The 19,249-nt window shown below is 48.5% G+C and overlaps 2 protein-coding genes and 1 pseudogene across 2 annotated transcripts; 1 reads left to right on the top strand and 2 right to left on the bottom strand.

The window, feature by feature from the left end:
- LOC8074807 (expansin-B16) lies at nucleotides 1,508–6,300 on the bottom strand. Its single transcript, XM_002452467.2, has 4 exons — nucleotides 5,782–6,300; nucleotides 4,363–4,669; nucleotides 3,366–3,495; nucleotides 1,508–2,203 (listed from the first exon to the last, which is right to left on the bottom strand). Exons 1-4 carry the CDS (start codon nucleotides 5,969–5,971, stop codon nucleotides 2,009–2,011), a joined length of 822 nt encoding a protein of 273 aa, XP_002452512.1. The 5' UTR covers nucleotides 5,972–6,300; the 3' UTR covers nucleotides 1,508–2,008.
- Nucleotides 11,770–13,383, bottom strand: LOC8074806 (CBS domain-containing protein CBSX5). The gene is made up of 2 exons (XM_002452466.2): nucleotides 12,942–13,383; nucleotides 11,770–12,816 (listed from the first exon to the last, which is right to left on the bottom strand). The coding sequence occupies exons 1-2, from the start codon at nucleotides 13,286–13,288 to the stop codon at nucleotides 11,937–11,939; spliced, it is 1,227 nt and encodes a 408-aa protein (XP_002452511.1). The 5' UTR covers nucleotides 13,289–13,383; the 3' UTR covers nucleotides 11,770–11,936.
- On the top strand, nucleotides 16,900–19,225 carry LOC110434574 (annotated as a pseudogene).

The raw sequence follows: 19,249 nt of genomic DNA, 5'->3' as shown, positions 1-19,249 counted from the left end.
AATATTGATGAAGAGAGATGATAAAAGTTTTATGGAGATAAAACTCTTCTATATTGTTTTTTAAAATATTAATATGTTGAAAAATGGACCACAAAACTCATACTGAGACTGGTCTATTGGATTCTAGAAATCTAGATTATCTAGTAAGAAGAGGATTCTAAGTTGTTATTTAGCAGTATTTTTCTCTCATAATAAATCAGCGAACAATACTTTTAGCTATGACCTTTCAGCCAACCAAATAACTACAGACTGAAGAATCTGCCTCGCTATCTTCCCTGTTTGGATAGGGTACAATTTTTTTAATCAGAATCCAAAAATCTTTTACCTATTCGAGCGGGCCTCCTTGGAAAAGAAGACAAGGCATTCCGAGACTAGGTAACAAGGAGGATTCAGTGAGGAAAACTTCTGTAGAGAATACAATTGTCATGTTTACATGCATCATTTGCTATTCAAGCCCTATGAAAGACGAACCTGGGCGGGTGCATATAGCCTGATCGACTCCACTTAGGATTAGTTCGTTTGTCTTATAAACCGTATTTTTTCTTAGCTAATAGTAGTTTTTCTCATAATAAAATCAGCGAACCATACTTTCAGCTATAACTTTTCACATCAACAAACAAAATTTTAGTACTACAATACAACAAGTAACAGTGCATTCGTGAAGAGAGCACAGATGCAGCAGTAGTGAGCAGATCATCATCATCATCAAGGCTATAATTTGCCAAGCTTGATGAGGGCACAGGCAGCAGTTGCAACATACTCCTTCCATCTTAGAAAGAATACAATTCTCGTTTTTTAAAGTCAACTGATTTAAGCTTTAACTAAAATTATATTTGAAAACTAGTTATATTTATGATACAAAATAAATATTAATAAAATACATTTTATAATAAAGATAATGCTAATAGTATTTATTATAAATTTAGTTAAATTTTAGCTAGTTTAACTAAGGCCTTGTTCAGTTGCCGAAATGAAAATTTTTCGGCCACTGTAGCACTTTCGTTTGTTTATAGCAAATATTGTCCAATTATAGACTAACTAGGCTTAAAAGATTCATCCCACAATTTACAGACAAACTGTGTAATTAGTTTTTATTTTTAACTATATTTAATACTTTAGATATGTACCGTAAGATTCGATATAACAGTAAATCTTGAAAAGTTTTTGGTTTTTAGCGTAAACTAAACAAGACCCTAGGCGAATCTCGTAATTGCTTCTGACTCGTACGTGTGCAGCGCATCCGGCGTGATTGCACAGATTATTGGAAAGTGACGAGGAACGGGTCAATTTCCGGTGAAGTAGTTCTGCACAGATATCCCAGTTTACAGCGATTGATACGATTTTGATGTGCCCATTCAATTCATTAAAGGAAGTGAAGGACAAGTAGTAATTACATAGCACTTTCCAGCTACCACACAGTGTGAACAGGGCAGTCCTCCATTTCATCACTTACATAATCACAACACAGTAGAGGTACCTTGTTCCTGGACAGTGAGCTATTACAATAGATCATTTGAGCTTGCATTTTTTCCCCTTCAAAATGGCAACAGCCCTTGATAGATAACATGAACGAACAAGTACATGACTATAGTTTAGAGACCCTATAACTTAGGGTGCATAAGTCACAAGTTACAACCATGTACCAAGAGGGCACGATAATTAATAACAATATATTAAGTTACAAGATAAAACGCAGAAATAAGTATTGCATGAGTCCATCAAAGAGGAGTCATGCAAGCCTTTGGTTCCCCAGCCGCTCTTCACCGGAGCTCCCATTTCCAGCCTCCAGGAAGCATGCGGCTCACACCAACCGAATCAGACGCTCTCTCTCTCCAGTTTAGGAGAGGGGCTACCTGGGCCATAATACCAGGTTATCCACTACTATACCAAGATTATCTTCTTCACGCGACATCAAACTGCACAGAATAATATGGGCCTCTGATTGACAATAACTAAGCCCAATTAACCACCTCCCGGGCCGATAATACTTCGGCCCAGCAGAAGGCCTCTACGCGAAGTTGAGCCGGGAGGTGTAGGTGGCCTTGGGGGCCCAGTTCTTGGGGATGACGTCCTGGGCCGTAAGGGTCTGCTTGCTGGACAGGGTCGTCAGCCGCACGGAGAAGGGCCCGACAAGTGGGCCCGGGGTGAGGCTATATGTGGCCCCCCAGACGTGCTGCATGTCTCGCCACTGCGCCGAGTTGGCCTGCATCCACATCCAAGTGAAACTTCAGTCACTCCAAGTAGCACCGAAGACAAACCAAACAAAATAGTTTTCACTCTAGTAATTTGAGAAAATCACCCCACAAAGAAAGAAAGAAAGAAAGAAAGAAAAGGCTGAGGAAATCGCTACAGTTCCTGAAAGCCGAGACTTATTAATGGATGCAGCATTGGTATAAATAATGGTATACTCCTATAATAACAGCTGGAGATCGAGTTTGACAGTGCTGGTACATGCAGTGGGGATAACATTGTGAGACCACCCAGAAGGACAGGTTCATGTTAGTACGATCCACATGATATGATGGAGTAGCACTGTTAGAAAAGACACTAGCATTATTGTACAAGCAGAAGCACACCGTAGGGAAAAAGGAAGAGATTATTATTAACTCCTGACAAAAATGAACAGGGCCATATGTGTAGCTGGCGATAATCATGACTTTGGCAAAAACTAGTACTACAATTTATTACTTTTTTTGCGAAGATACTACAATCTATTTACTAATAAAGGTAACAAAACTTTGACATGTGCCGTACCACTAGACTTGCCGGCAAACGCCGCAAACAGTAGTATTAGTCTAGTTAATATAGCTTACTAGCCGTGGTGTTGTTTTGTGTGACTGACGGAGGACATATACATGCATGTGATTCTAGAACCCTAGATGACACATTCCTACCAGCAATGGCTAATGGACGCGACGGGACACAAAAGGGCAACAGACAAAAGCCTAGTTGCGGCCCACGCTGGCCCATGCGCGTCCAGAAAACCATCGCCCATGTCCCTAGCCGGAGCCGCCGCATGTGAAAAAGCAAGCGGGGGGATCCCACTCACATGCTGCACTAGCGCTGCCCACAAACACCTGCATGTCCCTATGGAAAGAAACGCCAACACCTTCCCAGTATCACTGAGGAAAAGCCCTTTGTTGCACTCCACCGCAATGATCATACTTCACGTACGCACGTATCCATGGTGCCGTGGTCGAGCGGAGACTTATGGATGTGGTGTGAATTGTGAAGGGAAAAAAAGCATGGCATATAAGCCATGGTTGAAGTACGGTGTGAGAGAAAAAACTATGAAATGATTGATAAATTTGACAGACAAACTTAAGTGAATAGGCCGAGGCTTGCATTGATGTGTTATTATTTACCTGTTTGAGCTGCATGGATCCGATGTCGCCGTCGCCGTCCTCAAATTCGACCAGGAGGGAGAGCCAGAAGCTAGTGGAGCCCTCGTTCACGTGGAAGGCGATGTTCTTGCCCCCGTACCTGCACGCCGTCCTGCAAGCATGCATACAAAAGCCGGCCGTAAATTTGAGGATTCACCGGCGGCAGGTTACTCCAAGCGCACGCGACAGCCGACAGCCAATGGTGGTCGTTGCTCATTTGTAAATAACTGTGGGTTTATGTGCATTCCATCGCACGCCATGAGCGAGTACGGACAGTCTGAGACCTTGTTTACATTCAAAAACTTTTTGAATTTTGACACTGTATCACTTTCGTTTTTTATTTGACAAACATTATCTAATTATACAATAATCAGGCTTAAAAGATTTGTACCATAATTTCTAGGTAAACTGTGCTATTAGTTATCTTTTTTATCTATATTTAATGTTTGATGCAAGTGTCACAAGATTCGATGTGATGGGAAATCTTGTAAAGTTTTGGGTTTTTGAGTGCATATAAACAAAGCCAACTCTGTCGTCTCACATTGATTTCTGCTTGGCCATGGCGTGCCCACTGTATGTTCTTTGATTAATTCAGCGAAAAGAGGTAATGCATGGCATGGCCATGGCACGTTCCAAGATCCAACTACTGCATACCCGGACCCATGGTGGTCCTCATCTGACAGCGTCACATTTTTAACCTTCTGTCTATTGTCTAACCCCCGGACCCCGGTACCACTTTTCGTTTTGACAGAGACAGAGTTCACTAGTGTCTGCATTTCTAGTAACGTCAGAAGCAAGGCATGCAGTTCGCCCGCCGGATACGGTTGACCAACAGCCGTCCCCTTCGCGTGCTTCTTTTTTACCCTTTGCAGCATTCATCTCTGACTCTGCCGCGTACTACATAGTACAGTGGTCTCGATGACCAGTAAAAAACAGATCTGTGCATGCAAGCATGTTCAGGCCGGTTCAGCGTATGTACCTGCGGAAGACGACGTTGATCTCGCCCCGGTTGCGCAGCTGGCCGCCGGCGCCGGCCACGGCGAGGCGGCCGAACGCGGCGCCGCTGAGGTCGAAGTGCGTGCGGCCGCCGGAGCAGACCCCGCCAGGGCACTCGTCGGTGACGATGACCGTGACGGCGCGGCGCGAGCAGATGCCGTGGTCCAGGCACCGGACCTTGTAGCAGGCGCCGCAGCCCTCCCCGGACTTGAACAGCACGGGGCTCACGGCGCCCACGCGCGCCTTCATCGGCACCACGTCCACCAGCGTCCCGTACCCGCACGCGCCGCCTGTAGATGGTTAATTATTGTTATTGAACACGGTGATATAGGGATTAGAGTGACGACACAGTACAGAGTAAGTAGTACTGTAATTACTATTGACAGTTCCAGTACAGAGTAATATATAATATGTACTATACTATTGAATAATTAACCACACCAGTAATTAATAAGTTACAACAAGGTGAATGAAACCAGTGTGGCAAGCACGTTGGACAAAGGTCCTAGTTACTGCGTGGCCAGATCTAACCAACGCTAGCCAAACGGGCAACAGAATATTTGTAGGGACGCAGAGAAATGCAAGTAGCTCTCGACTCACAAGTATGGACACAGCAGCAGTTCCGTTGAGAAATGATCGAAAAATGGACCGTTCCCAGCTTCCCACACTGGTTCACATGGTCGATCAGGGCCGTCAGGGTAAAAAATACTGATGCAACCTTGCCTCGTTGTACTAATGAAAAAAGGAATATATAGCTGTAATTCTGTAATATTTGACTTGCAAGTGAGTTCACCTATACATATATATGCCGCCTGTCAGCCCATTTTGTGCGTGTCAGGCGGAAAATACGTCAGAGTGTCGGTGGTTTAAACCCGACGCGAAACGGAACGGTTGTTGTTGGTGGTTCCTAGCCGAGTAAAAGCGGCGAGTTAAGGACCCGACACAGTGGAGCACGACTATGGGCTACGTACAGGCTCCATTGCCGGCCACCATCGTACGCACGAATCTTAAAGGTTCTCCGCTTGGCAAATATTGTATTTTCTGTAATCTACGTGGCAATGGCAAGCCACAGTACGTCCTCGCTCTATGCCTCTATCAGACTTTAAGGGACACGCCGAGATGTGTAATGCCAAAATGTGGCATGGAATGGGTATATTACACTTGGAAGGGGAAAAAGAAAAAGAAAAATGGTAGCCATGACGCGAATGGGAAGGTAAAGTGTCGTGCTTACTGCTCGCATTTACAGGAAAATTATAGAAAGAAAACACAAGTTTGGGTGCAGTAGTGAAGGTGCAATGCCTTCATTCGCCATTGTTAATTAATCCTTTGCAGAGCGAGTTCTTCTTCTACCCAGGACGAAGGACGTGAGAGTTGAACATAGAGCCATGGGGGTATGTATTACCGTCGCTGCCGTCGCCCTCGGCGCTGCCGTACCAGGTGGCGGTGGCCGGGTGCCACTCGGGGTCGACCACCCTGTGCGCCGCCCCCGAAGCCTCCCCGGAGCCGAAGAGGCACACGAACGACGATGCGAGGAGCACCGCGCTGATGGAGAAGCCGTAGGCGTGAGAGGAGCTCGAGGCGCCGGCGGCCATGGCGCGAAGCACGTGAAGAGCAGAGAACGGCGGCGACACAGCCAGCTGCGGCAGCGAACGCCTACCGACACTACCGCTGTCCTGTGCAGAAATGGCCGGCCTTGCTCGAAGTGGTGGTGGTACTTGCTCCTCTGATCTCTCTCTGGGTCTGGGGGGTCGCTTTTAAGGCTTCGAGAAGCCCCAGTTCCCGATGTGCTCTGAGTGCTCAGAGCTTGCCTCCCTGCACAAATGGCGGGGAAGGGACAATGGGAATGCACGAGTAGGGGTGGTGGCTGCCTGGACTTATAATGTGGACAAGAGCAAGGGCCGTAGAGAAAAACGGCAGCGGTTTAGCTTTTCTGCATGGCTAGCTGTTTGATATACCATACGAGTATACAACCCCAGTCCCATAGTGGCATCCGTTTTCTGTTTTTGCTATGATGGGGATTGGAGAGCTTCATGGCCTTTGCCACGTGATGAGGGCCGGGTACCGGCCTTGCTTGTTGGTGGTTCCCATAGGTAAAGTTTTTCCACTAAAGATAAACTACTTGTTACCTTTAAACAAGTAATCAAGTATCATTGATCCCTCCAACAAAACGTAGATTTAACCATCGTTTTTTCCTTGTAAAACACAGTACAAGTTGCATGCACTGATACATACGGAGTACACAAGCAATGCAAGGTTAGTGGGGATCATACCATATACAAAGTTATCAGTAGGTATAGTTGTTTTTTTTTTATTATTTTGGGGGCCCTACATATAAGATTTTTCTTTCTCGATACGAGTCCTCATGCCGGCCGGTTGATGAGGAGGACCCCTCGATCAACTGCCGCACCCGATAAAAAAATTGTTTGGGATTTAAAATGTTAGCTCTACGTACTTCAATATATCAGTAGAAGTAGAAGATGACGAGCTGTGCCATCGATCCAATATGGCTGCGGTTCGTTCCAAGTCCTTGGAGTCCGTTGGTCATGCCCGTACCCAAACGGCCAAACCAACGGTATATATCATCCAAGCCGCACGCACGCATGAATGAATCCACCCACCCAGATCCAGATTCCAGAATGGAATGGTAGGCAGACCCGCAGATGGAAGCATGGAACGAACGCCCCAAATCTGAGTGCAAACATGCATGATGTGATTGGGAAAGCACACGGCGTGACGACGCTGTGTGGATCGGTGGCGCATGCAGGCGCGGCCCTTGCACGCGCACGGCCACGCACCAGTGTCGACACGCTGTTTTACCTGCGGCTTCCGACCCGTGCCGTCCCCATCTTGTCAAGTTGCGTCGCGGTTTGCCCCCTTCTGAGAACCCGCTCACTCAGCGCCCCGCCGTATCGGCGACGGCGCGGCTGCCCTCGCCGCCCGACCGTTGCCGAGCGCCGATGACACGTGGGGCGTGGCGGCCCGCAGCGTCATCATCGACTCATGGTGCCGGGGTGTGGCCCGTGGCCGGGTGCGGGTGTGGGGTTTGGTTTTTTTCGCGCGCGTTTGTGGCCGGCCGTGGGCCGTGGCCTCTGGCGTGGTCTGGTGGGGACTGGACTGGCCGCGGGAACGTTGGAGCCGGGGGACGTCGGGGAGGGCTCGCTCCGGTTAGGTGGCGGGTCGATGTCAATGTCACCACACCCGACAAGAGGGTTTTGTTCGTCGTGCCGCCGGGCTCGAGCCGTGAAGCGGCCCGCGGAGCTTGGGCAAGTCGTACAGCCATGCAGCCGCTGCCCGTGCACGTACGGGAACGCGCGGGGGTGGGGGCACAGGCACAGTAGTCGAGTGAAGACGGTGGGTGAGTGAGGGTACGTTTGTGGTGACTCTAACTACCTGTTCGTGCCGTCAAAAACGATCGGGCACAAGAAGGGCGCGCAACAGTAGTGTTCCAAGAGATGGAGTTTCCCACGCCCGTCTAGTCTAGCTAGTAGCCATCTTGTCGGAATGCTTTTTGAACTTTTTTTTTACACTGTATGAAAATATATATAATTGTTCTCGAAACCAGAAACGGAATATTATTCCTGAAACACGTTCTAGTCTAGTCTAGAACTAAAACGTGACCTCGTTTTCGGCTGCTAATCTCTGTAGCATCTTGACTGCCTGTTTAGTTGCATTTTTGCTCATATGTTACCGGATTTTATTGAGGTGAATGAGTTTGGTCGCGTTTCAGCGTTCCAATGTAATTAGTTGGTTATTTATCCTTGCAAGTAGCTAGGTTGCTTTGGTCTATTGGCTGCTCACCAATAGCATAAAACTTTATAACACGTTGACACGTTGTTACACTCTTCTTAATAAAATATTAAATACGGATTAACCACCCGATTGAGAGAAAAAAAATCATTTACTTTAGTTTATTATCGGTTTGCTTTTTTCCATTGGCATTATTGGATAAGCCTCGTGCGATCGTTATGGGGACAATGCAGTCATCCGTTGAATATAAAAAAAAAAGAGAGAGAAAACAAAATCCACGCCCCTACGGTTGGATTGCATTTCCCATGCATGCCATTGATTCTCATTGCAGGCTTGCAGCTGAGCATTCAGAAATGGAGGAACCCTTTCATGATTTTCTTGTAACCTTTTGTCGGACGCATTGTAGTTTCTTCCTGGCTCTTTAACCTGAGAGATCACCAACGTCCACTCCTGCTAGAGTATATACTGCATTTGTCGGCAGAGATGGCCGCGTCCAAACAGCACATGTTCTGGGACCAGGCACTTGTTTTTGCATGCAGCGTCGCAGCATGCTGTTCGTTCGATCCGAAGAAACCTTTACTGCTGCACAAGGGAAAAGACAAAAGGGAAGCCGGTGCTGCGCAGTTACTACGCCGGAGCCCGGACGGACGATGCAATGCATGGCAGCTGGTGCGCGTAACTTGGTGTCAAAGGCATTACCAGAAGAACCCAGAACGACGCAGCACAATGAAGGCTCAAAGGCGCATCCACAGGCCCACACCACCATCATCGAGCTGAAAGCTCTCCAAACTCCCAAGCTTCTGGAAATTCCTGCACTGCACTGCACATTGCCTCCAGTTCGAAATCCGTCCTGTGTCCCTGCTAGCTCTGATTTCGTGGTTGCATTGCATGCACGGTTAAGATTTGTCGAGACCGAGCCACTGATAATAAGGGAGAAAGTAAATGCGACAGGGGCAAAGTTGTTCAGGCAGCTCCCTTAATTAAACTCGGCAAGGACGACGTGAGATGAGTGCAAATGGTGGATTGGTGGTGGTGAGTTCTCCCGCAAAACATTGACACTTTGACACTGAGAGCTTTCTTAGAGAAGACGACACTCTAGCTAGGAAGGCGGGTCCACCGCGTGACTCCATCCATTCATGCCGTACGTGCTCGGCCCGTCCTTTTTTTCCCGAGCACGGATGCACGGGCGACTAGCTCGAAATCGATCCCTGTGACCCTGCCGACTGCCGTGTATCCACGTGAAAACCCAATGACGCAGATGTTTCGATCTGATCGTGGACGCTAGAGTAGAGGTCGAGGAGTTCAGGGCTCGTCGTTTTCACGGTGTTGTTTCTTTTATTAAATTGTCCGAGAGGAGACCGATTTCGTGTGAATTCTGACGGGTTTCTACAGCAGCCGACTGGCTGCTTGAGACGAGCGCAGTATTAGCTGACAGAGCTGGGGCGGTTCCTCTTTTTTTGTTCTCTTTTAACCCCTTTTTTCAGTTGGAAAAGAGGAAAAGGGCGCGGCGGTGATGAACGGGTGCAGCGGCTTTTGGTGTGCTTGCGGCACGGCAGTCGCCGGCTGATCCGCGCGACAATTTGACCGGCTGTGCTCAAAAGAGGCGCGGTGTGCAGTGTGCTCACTTTCGTCGCACTAGCTAGCTCCGGCGATCTGCAAACGCCTTTGGAGACACGAGGTGATAATACCAGCCCATTGTACGGAACGCAAGATGCTCATGTTGGAGCAGAATGTGATGCACAAAGCCGAAATGCTCATGCTGGGGCGAGCAACTAAGGGCTTGTTTGGATGGGCATGTATTTACCTCAATCTACATGTGCTGAAGTGGACTGTTGTGGATTTAAACTAAGTTACACTCCAATCCACTCCAATACATGTGTTTGAGGTAGATACACGCACATCCAAACAAGGCCTAATGTGGGGGTGTGTGTTTTTGATGTGCAGTTAGGGCGGTTTGGTCCACCCCTCCTAAAGTTTAATGACTAATTTTACTCCCTCCAGACCCTTCTATAAGGCACATGTGAGTTTTGAAAAAAAAAAGTCTACCATATAAGGCGCATGTAGCATCCCGAGAGCCATTAAGCGCATGAATATATACAGGTCCCCATTTGGTTTATCGCCTCATTGATTTAAGGGTTTGTTTAGAACGTCGAAATACAAAATAGAGGAAAGGAAGAAAACACATGAATAGGAAACAGAGTGTAGGTAGAAAGCGGAGGATTGAAAACCACAAGAATAAGATGGGTGTTTCAAATACAAGAATATAAAACACAAGCTCATTCCTCCATTCCAGTGAATAAAGATTCGTTCATCCCTCACTCACATGTAGGAAAAATTTCCAAGACGAGCTTGATGTGGGTGCTTTATTGTATTTCATGAAGGAAAGCAAGCCTTTCCATAGAAAGGAAAACTTCATCCTTCTAATTCAAACATCATGTATGTAAGCAAAACATAAAAAATGGATTTCTTCGAAATTCCTATCTTATGAAAATCCTCCAATCCAAATAAGTCATTAACCTTTGTTTTGCCAATTTGGTTAAAAGGGCCTTCTCGGCTACGAAAATTATCAAGAGATTGAGTTGAGGAAAAATATGGGGAACTCATTTTTTTAAGAAAAAGGAAAATGGGGATGATTGGTTGAATCACAAATCATATGCTACATTGAATGAGATATTTGTAAGCACTAAATATGATGCTACGTTTTTGAAAAGTCTCGTGGTATGTGGCTTTCCTGATTAATTTTTTATCTATTAATTAACTGTTTCTGCAGGTTGCATGACTAATTTCTTTTAAGTACCCTAAATAAATGCGTAGGTTTAGCTCCACATGGATACTACTTACTCTTTTCTAAATTATAGAAAGTTTTGGCTTTTCTATATTAACAAGTTTTTGCTATGCACTACACCATGTCTAGATACATAGTTAAGATTATGTACCTAGAAAATCTAAATGTATTGTAATTTCAGATAGAGTGTTATTGATGAAGATATAAGACACACGAGTAAACCGGTTCGTCATTAGTTAGATTTTGTTTATCACTATTTGTATGCTTTCATTTTATTTGTTGTACGGGCACTCTGTGGTGTGGTATTTCAACGTGCCAACATCGGTTGAGTACATAATTGCTCGGGAATATAACACTATCATTTCTGAGTAGTAAAAAAGTACTCTCTTGTTTTTAGAAAAAAGAGGTATTGTAATTTTTTAGGGGAAAAAGAGGTATTGTATTTTTTTTTTGAGAATCAAGAGGTATTGTAATTGAAATTTCAAATAACCAGTTGCGGTGATTCCCCGGCTTCGCCACTGCCCAAAAGAAGTGAGAGCCCACAATCTTAAGGGGCCGTATTGCGGCTTCCGGCCTTCAGGGTGAATCGATATGGCCTTTCCAACTTCTCTGGGCTAAAAGTACTGTTGGGCCGAGTTCCAGCCCGCTCTTGTCGAATCGAACTTTGCACATCTTCAGTTCGAATTTGAGGCCTCGTTTAGTTCTGAAAAGTGAAAAGTTTTCGGTACTGTAGCACTTTCGTTGGTTTGTGACAAATATTATCCAATCATAGACTAACTAGGATCAAAAGATTAGTCTCGTGATTTACAGCTAAACTATGTAATTAGTTTTTGTTTTCGTCTATATTTAATGTTTCATGCATGTGACACAAGATTCGATGTGACGGAGAATCTTGAAAACTTTTTGGTTTTTAGGTTGAACTAAACAAGGCCTGAGACGGATCGACACGGAAGAATATAAACAAAACTAACTGTCTAGGAGATCTTGATTCTTGCGCGAACATGTGCTGAAACGCAGATCGCTATCTATCTGCATAGCACCTGGGACTGTGGCAGGAGATGCTCCCGGAGTACCGCGAGCACGTCGGCGAATCTCACTACTCCGACGAGCGCGCCGCTGGTCTCATCAACGACCCAGACGTACCCTACACGGTGCGCAAGCGCCTGGGCCATGACGGCCACAAGCGAACTCCCAGAATGGCATGCCACCACGTCCTCCGTGGACCGCCACCCGAAGCTGCCAGATGACATCCTCCTTGGGCGTCGTGCGCGTCCCAACGACGGCGAGTCCTCGTCGGAGGATGATGTCGACGACAACGACGACGAGGAGGACAAGGGAATGGAGGCGGCATCGTTCCCAGCGCATTCCATGAGCTCGGCCATGGCCTCCAGTCCCTTTCCGGCGAGCTGGGCTCTGATGGCACGGACCAAGAACTCCGGCGGCGAGTGCGACAGCGAGCAGTCGATGTACGCCATAGTGTCGGCAGCGGAGAGCGCGGCGAAGGCGGCCGACACCGTCTCGACGTCGCACGAGGCGAGCACGCCGGGGCAGATCTCGCCGACCAACGCGCAGTCGTCGTCGGCGACGACGGCCACGGCCGTGCCGTCCGAGACGGCACGCCGCAGGAGCGGGATCACGTCGAGCCCGTCGTCGTCGACGTGGACCGCGTGCACGTCGCGGCGGACGAGGCCGAGCGAGGTCACGGTGAGCGCGGCCACCGGGGCGAAGTGGGAGATGGAGCCGAAGAGGTGGCGGACGATGTCCTCCCGCGTCAGCACGCAGCAGCAGTCGGCAGCGTCGGAGGAGGGGGCCTGGTGGTGCCTCTTGCGGGCGCGCGCGGCGGGGAGAGGGACCAGCAGGCCTTGGCAGCCGTCGGTCAGCAGCACGTCAATGGCGTCGAGCAGCCTGCAAAGTTTGACCCAAACACCCACGGCATACAGTCGTTAGTGGTCATTGGTCAATGGCTGAGAAGGACAACTCGGAACAAAACAAGAATCAAGAAACGACAGCGCGCCGGCTGCGTTGCGTACCTTGTCTGGGGATCCACTCGGTGGGTGACGCCGTGGACGCCGGCAACGGCGGCGGCGACCACAGCGACGGGCCGGCCAAGCGCGGCGGCGGGGTCGCTGAGGTTGCCCGCGTCGCCGCAGAGGTAGCAGAGGATGTCCGCGACGCTGACCTTCACGTACACCGTGGTCGTCTTCGCGCGGCAGGCGGCGGCCGGTTCGGCGTCCACGAAGACGAACGGGTCGGCTCCGGCTCCGGCGCGTAGCGCGGCGAGCGCGGCCGCGACGGGGGTGGAGGGTGGCAGCGAGAGCACCCTCGGCTTGCCGATGCAGAGGTCGGAGACGACGTGGGACAGCAGGGTCGCCGCCATGCACGCGCACGTCGCTCGGGGGAAGGATCGGGAGAGGGAGCGAAGACGCTTAGCTGCGCGCGGAGAAGAGAAGGTGTTTGTTTGTGCGCTTTGTGCAACTGTTTGGTGTGTTGGAGATGGAATAGTTGCCAGTGCAGGCTATTTATAATAACTGGCAATGGTTGAGAAGACGTACGTGATGGCGTGGTGTCCGGTGGGCACTGAGTTGTAATTTTGGAATGATGCTGATGTTTGGCCGGTAGTAGGTACAAATTTGCTATAATAACTTAATCAGTCTGATAATGTTTTTCGGTTATGAATGACTTATAAAATAGTAATGCCCCTTTACTAAAAAAAAAATAGTAATGCCCTTACAGTGTTAGTGTGTTACTCTAGACCATCCCAACTTACCCTGACACATTAGAATGCCCCATATATCGATCATGCGTCGTCAAAATCGAGGTGATTCTATCACGATGTGTTGGACGAGACGAGGTACGGTTAAATTATTAAACAGATAGCGCAGCTGCAAGTGAATTGACAATCACTGAAACACCGTCCCGTTTCAGTATTGAACCAAGCATGCACGTGGTTTCACACATGGAATTCGTGCTTCATTTACAGGCCGGCTATATAAGCAGACCTAATTCTATCGTCTTTTTATCTGCTCCTCATGCATGCATGTGTCGCTGTGCTTATACACGTACGGAAAAAGCAATAATGAAACAATTAGCTGAAACTTGTTACGACTCCAGTTAAATACTCCATCTGTCACGAGTCACGACCAGATCCGCCGGCTAAATACAGGGAAGATGCGCCCTGTCCCCAGAAACGCATTAGCCTCCAAAACCCCAAGTACTGCTGGCGGCGATACAAAATTCGTCGCCGCCGGTACGGGTGAAGCTTGGACGGCGTGGAGGGGGAATTGGCCTCTTCGAAAGCGGCCGAGCCCTGGGTCAGGGTGTCATGGGACACGTCGGCGAGCCGTGCGGGAACAGCTTGGCGCGCCGTACGTATCGAGACGTCCACCGGCGGATCACATGGCGGCGGTTGGAAGCCTTGGAGGGCTTGGGCTGCCCCTATCGCTACGCGACGTGGGATGCGACGGCGGCGCCGCGATGCGAGATGCCCTTTATCATTTGGCTCGGCTCGGTCCCCGTTCCTCGTTTGCACACACACCATGGATGCCTACTGACCCATCGAACATGACCATAGGAGCAGAAAAAGTCATAACTGAGAAAAATATTGATAGATTCAGCAAATAATCTCAAACAAACACACTAAGTTTATCGCACACCTTCCCTGGAGCTTGCTCTTGCTTAGAACAGGAGCCGTGGCCCATCGTCCGGTCTCCAAGAGCGAGAGGAGACAGTCAGACAGATAAGGAGCCGTGCTTCTCCCATGAGGCCATGACCCATCTGCTCCTCCGTACGCACCGAGACGATGGATGACGCGAGTACGTGCAGCAGGCAGCGGCCACGAACACAGTGACACAGACACAGACGATGGACGATGGGAGGCGACGAAAGCCGAAACAGCCATTGGGCCGAAAGGCAATGCCGACCGATCTAGAACGGGCTATCATATGGAAGCCCAATGCACGCCAGTAGGCCCGGCCTAGGAAGACCACAAATCCTTTCGATCCATTTTGCCGATCTCGGTCTCCAGATCATTTCGTAACTGGGCCATAATGGCCCCATGGATGAGCACCGTGAAAATTGGCCCGCGAAAGGACGCACAGGCACGGCACCACCGTTCACCATATTATGGTTTTTATTATGTGACTCAAAATCATAACCACAAGCAAGATTTTTAATTTTTTTTTGAAATCTAGTACTACCTCAAGTTACGCTTAAAGTGGCATCTTTCGATGTTATTAAGTCAACCACTCTAAACTTTAGTTGCATATACGTTCAGATGTTCCATAACAGTGTACATTAATTATTTATGATTTATAAATGCTGGGTAATTATTTATGATTTATAAATGCTGGGTAACGAAAATAACTGGTCTAATTTGTCTTTTGGAGACCACGCAGTTGTTCAGAACATCACTTATTTGTGACCGAATGAGGTGACATCAATTCTTTTGCCACAAACATTATGTACCACTATTAGTAGAGTAATTTTAGGTCAAAACCTTGTCAAATGTAATGAGACACGTCTTGTAATTTCAAACGAAGGGAGTATTGTTAATTTTTCAGATGAAAGGACAAGTCCTCAGCGCTCTAGTAGCGTTTCAACCCCACTGCTTATCTTTGTCAACTGAATCCAGTGTTGAGCATTTATGCTACAACATTCAGTCCAATCAATCCCATCTTGTTATTATTAACGATCACAATGATCAGCAACGAAGTTAAACTATGACACTGTGGATGGAGGAATCAAACGTACTAGTCGAAATATAAGATTTAAAGATGAACATGCATCACCCTTTTTTTTCTACTCCACTAGTTCACTAATAAATACACGTCTCACTTCTTAAGGAGTCAAACTTTTTAAAATTTAACTAAAAAATATCAAATAATATCAATATTTATATCTGCAAATAAGTATATTATAAAACTATATTTCATGCGCAATCTAACGATACATGTTACATATGATAAATATTAGTATATTTTTATATATATTTGATCAAACTTAAAAAGATCATTTATTGTGGACGGAGTGAGTAGGTCATATCAATATGTAAAACTATGTCATGCTCTGCTCTTCTTCTTATACTCCCGGCCGCAAAGAGTATGATATAACAACGCTCCTGCTATTTTATTTTTAAAGATGAACATGCATAGGAATAGGAGTAGTGTTTATTTCGTTCCAGGATGTGGTGTGACCGTGTGACGGTCAATCAAGAGTTGATCCCAAAAACAAAATAAAAAGGGGGTGGTCAACCAAAAAAAACCCCTTTGCGGCTGGGAATATCGGCGCGATCCAAACGTGCTTTTGGTTTCTCGCCTAACGCAACATGCTAGGGCCTTGTTTAGTTCCAAAAAATTTTGCAAAATTTTTCAGATTTCTCATCACATCGAATCTTTAGACGTATGCATGGAGTATTAAATATAGATGAAAATAAAAACTAATTGTACAGTTTGGTCGAAATTGACGAGACGAATCTTTTGAGCCTAATTAGTCTATAATTGGACAATATTTATCGAATACAAACGAAAGTGCTACTATTCCTATTTTTGTAAATTTTTTTGGAAGTAAACAAGGCCTAGACGTGGTGGTGAGGGTCCAGCGCGCCTTCTGTCGATCACTCACTCCTTGCTCTACTCCTCGGCGTCGACTACGTACCGTCCACTCCTCGCTCACCTCGATCGGACTGTTCCTTCCGACGCCGACGGCTCACGGCCAGCCAGCCAGCCAGGAGACGCAAACGACTCCCAGCTCAAAACGTCCCAGCTCCGTGGCGCCAACAACGTCGTCGGCCTCCTGACGCCGACCGCGGCGGGGGGGTCAACATGGTGGTCAAGCCGGCCGGTTGGACCTGGACGTACAGGTGACTCATCCACCGCCGCGCGTCCCGTCCCGTCCCGTTCACCAGTGACAGTCACCACCCAACGTTCATTGCCGCCCGCCTAGCCCCGGGTTCCCCACCACCACACTTCGGCTTTGCCGCCATAAATTCTGGATTGGCTTCTGTCACTGCAGAAGACGAAGGGCCCTGCGTTGGCCGCCGCCGCCGGTACGGACAAACACTCCACTGCAGGTGTCGAACACTCCAACAGTCTACAGTAGGTCGCTGTTGCGCGGCGCCTTCCTTCCCTCCCGCTCCCAACCATGCCGATTTAATGCCTCCGGTCCGAGCTGCTGCGCTGTGCAAGGGAACTCTTCTTCTTCCCCGCGCTGCGGCGCTGCCTACCTGCTCGAGCTTGAAGATGGCGCTCGTGAGGCGGTGCCTCTGTGCACCCGAGGAAGACTTCACAGGTGCGTAAAATCCTGACTGCCTGCTTCATCGATGAGACGATCACGGTGGTGCTTCGCCGTCGGCCGTTCCCGTTTGCCAACGTCTTCTCTTCCTGCGGTTCTGATAATTGGAAGTTTACGAATCCAAATTGATGATAGGCTTTACTGTGTTTTACAAGCTTGGTGAAAGGCGAGCTGTCCAAATTAAGCTGACTTGGTTTTCTGAACAGCGCTCTCAGTCATGGACAATCTCAGGCTGTTCTCCTACGGGGAGATCAGAGCGGCTACAAACAACTTCAATCAGAGTAACAAGCTTGGCCGAGGTGGTTTTGGAACTGTCTACAAGGTAAAAAAAAAGACCCAAGAGTAACAAGCTTAGCAACATATTTCCTGGAGCCTCGAGTTAGAAGGTTTCAGCTAGTAAAACCATGTAGTTTAGTAACTGTGTTTTGTTGTGACACAGGGAGTCTTGAGAGACGGCACTGAATTTGCCGCTAAGGTTCTGTCCTCTGAATCCGAGCAGGGGATCAAGGAATTCCTCGCTGAGATCGAGAGCATCTCCCAAGTGAAGCACGCGAACCTCGTCAGGCTGCTGGGCTACTGCGTGCAGAGGAAGAACAGGATCCTAGTGTACGAATACCTTGCCAACAACAGCCTCGACCATGCACTCAAAGGTGAGAGGAACGAACCAACAATCAGGGACTACTGCTAGTACATACAGCAGTACACCCATATATCGCCATCAGCTGGAGCCCTAATTCTTGCCACATGATGCGCTTATATAGTATATATGTCTTAGCTTTAGGTTCAGGGGACGGAGCAGCCGCAGTAAATCTGCCCTGGAGCAGGAGGTCGGACATCTGCGTGGGCACCGCCAAGGGACTGAGCTACCTGCACGAGGAGCACGAGCCCAACATCGTGCACAGGGACATCAAAGCCAGCAATGTCCTTCTCGACCGAGACTACATGCCAAAGATCGGAGATTTCGGGCTCGCAAAGCTGTTCCCAGACAACGTCACCCACATCAGCACGGGAGTGGTCGGAACCAAGTAAAAAAGCTGTTGTGTTTACTGAACCACTTGCTTGGAAACAACGAGCTAGTTTAGTTGCTGATGACAGTCGTTACTCTTAACTCTCTGGCTGCATGCAGTGGGTACTTGGCACCTGAATATTTCGTGCATGGGCAGCTGACCAAGAAGGCCGACGTGTACAGCTTCGGAGTGCTTGTCCTTGAGATCGTCAGCGGGAGGAGGATCTCGCAAACGATCCAGTCGGACATGTTCTTGGTGCGAGAGGTCAGGCGTCCTTCCTTCCTTCCTTCCTTCCCTGAACTTTTCACGTTGCCGGCTTCTCTGTGCTGATGAGTCTCTCGCAAATGAATCTTTTTTTTTGTACAGGCATGGGTGCTGTACCAGCAAGGCAGGCTGCTGGACATTGTGGACGCGAGCATGGAGAGGTACCCGGAGAAGGAGGTGCTCCGGTACATCAAGGTGGGGCTGGCGTGCACGCAGGCGACGCCCAGCAGCCGCCCCACGATGCGCCAGGTGCTGGCCTTGCTGTCGCGTCCCGTCGCGCTGCCGGAGACGGAGATGCGCCCGCCGAGCTTCGCCGAGTACCGCGGCCACCACACGGCCCCCGGAGGTCTGCCCGCCGGTCCGCTACTTCGTGCGTCGCCGAGGGCGAGGTGGCCGCCGCAGGCGCTGGCAGCAGCAGCAGCAGCAACAGCGCCCAAGTGCTCCGCCTCGTTCACGTACAGCGAGGTGGCTCCGCGGTAGCCAGGTGGTGGAAAACCGGTCGGAGCAGGCGCGCGAACCGGCAAACCGGGCACGTCTGAACTGATAGGACCGTGTGAGGCGGCGTGTTCGATGTCTTTCGTGTAATCGTGTTGTGTAGAATTGCGTTAGATTTGGATTTCCTTTTTCTGGTCGTGCTTTCAGTTTGGATTGGTTAAGTTTGGGGCCAAATGCTTGTTGGAATTTGAGCTCTCAAATGTTAGATGATGTAAGGCACTCATTTTACTGAAGATACCTACTCCATTCCATGTGACAAATCCATGCACAGAGTGCGGAGGGTA

This window comes from Sorghum bicolor, chromosome 4 (genome assembly GCF_000003195.3).
Source record: "Sorghum bicolor cultivar BTx623 chromosome 4, Sorghum_bicolor_NCBIv3, whole genome shotgun sequence".
Lineage (NCBI taxonomy): Eukaryota > Viridiplantae > Streptophyta > Magnoliopsida > Poales > Poaceae > Sorghum > Sorghum bicolor.
The sequence above is the reverse complement of the archived record's forward strand: the minus strand, read 5'-3'. Positions and strand labels throughout refer to the sequence as shown.

Bases quoted from the DNA above. Each gene is read 5' to 3' on its own strand.
- LOC8074807 (XM_002452467.2), bottom strand. From the start codon at position 5,971: ATGGCCGCCGGCGCCTCGAGCTCCTCTCACGCCTACGGCTTCTCCATC. The intron at 4,670-5,781 runs GTAATACATACC...AACCATCTACAG, and splicing joins CGAGGGCGACGGCAGCGACG to GCGGCGCGTGCGGGTACGGG. The intron at 2,204-3,365 runs GTAAATAATAAC...ATGTGGATGCAG, and splicing joins GATCCATGCAGCTCAAACAG to GCCAACTCGGCGCAGTGGCG.
- LOC8074806 (XM_002452466.2), bottom strand. From the start codon at position 13,288: ATGGCGGCGACCCTGCTGTCCCACGTCGTCTCCGACCTCTGCATCGGC. The intron at 12,817-12,941 runs GTACGCAACGCA...CAAACTTTGCAG, and splicing joins CGAGTGGATCCCCAGACAAG to GCTGCTCGACGCCATTGACG.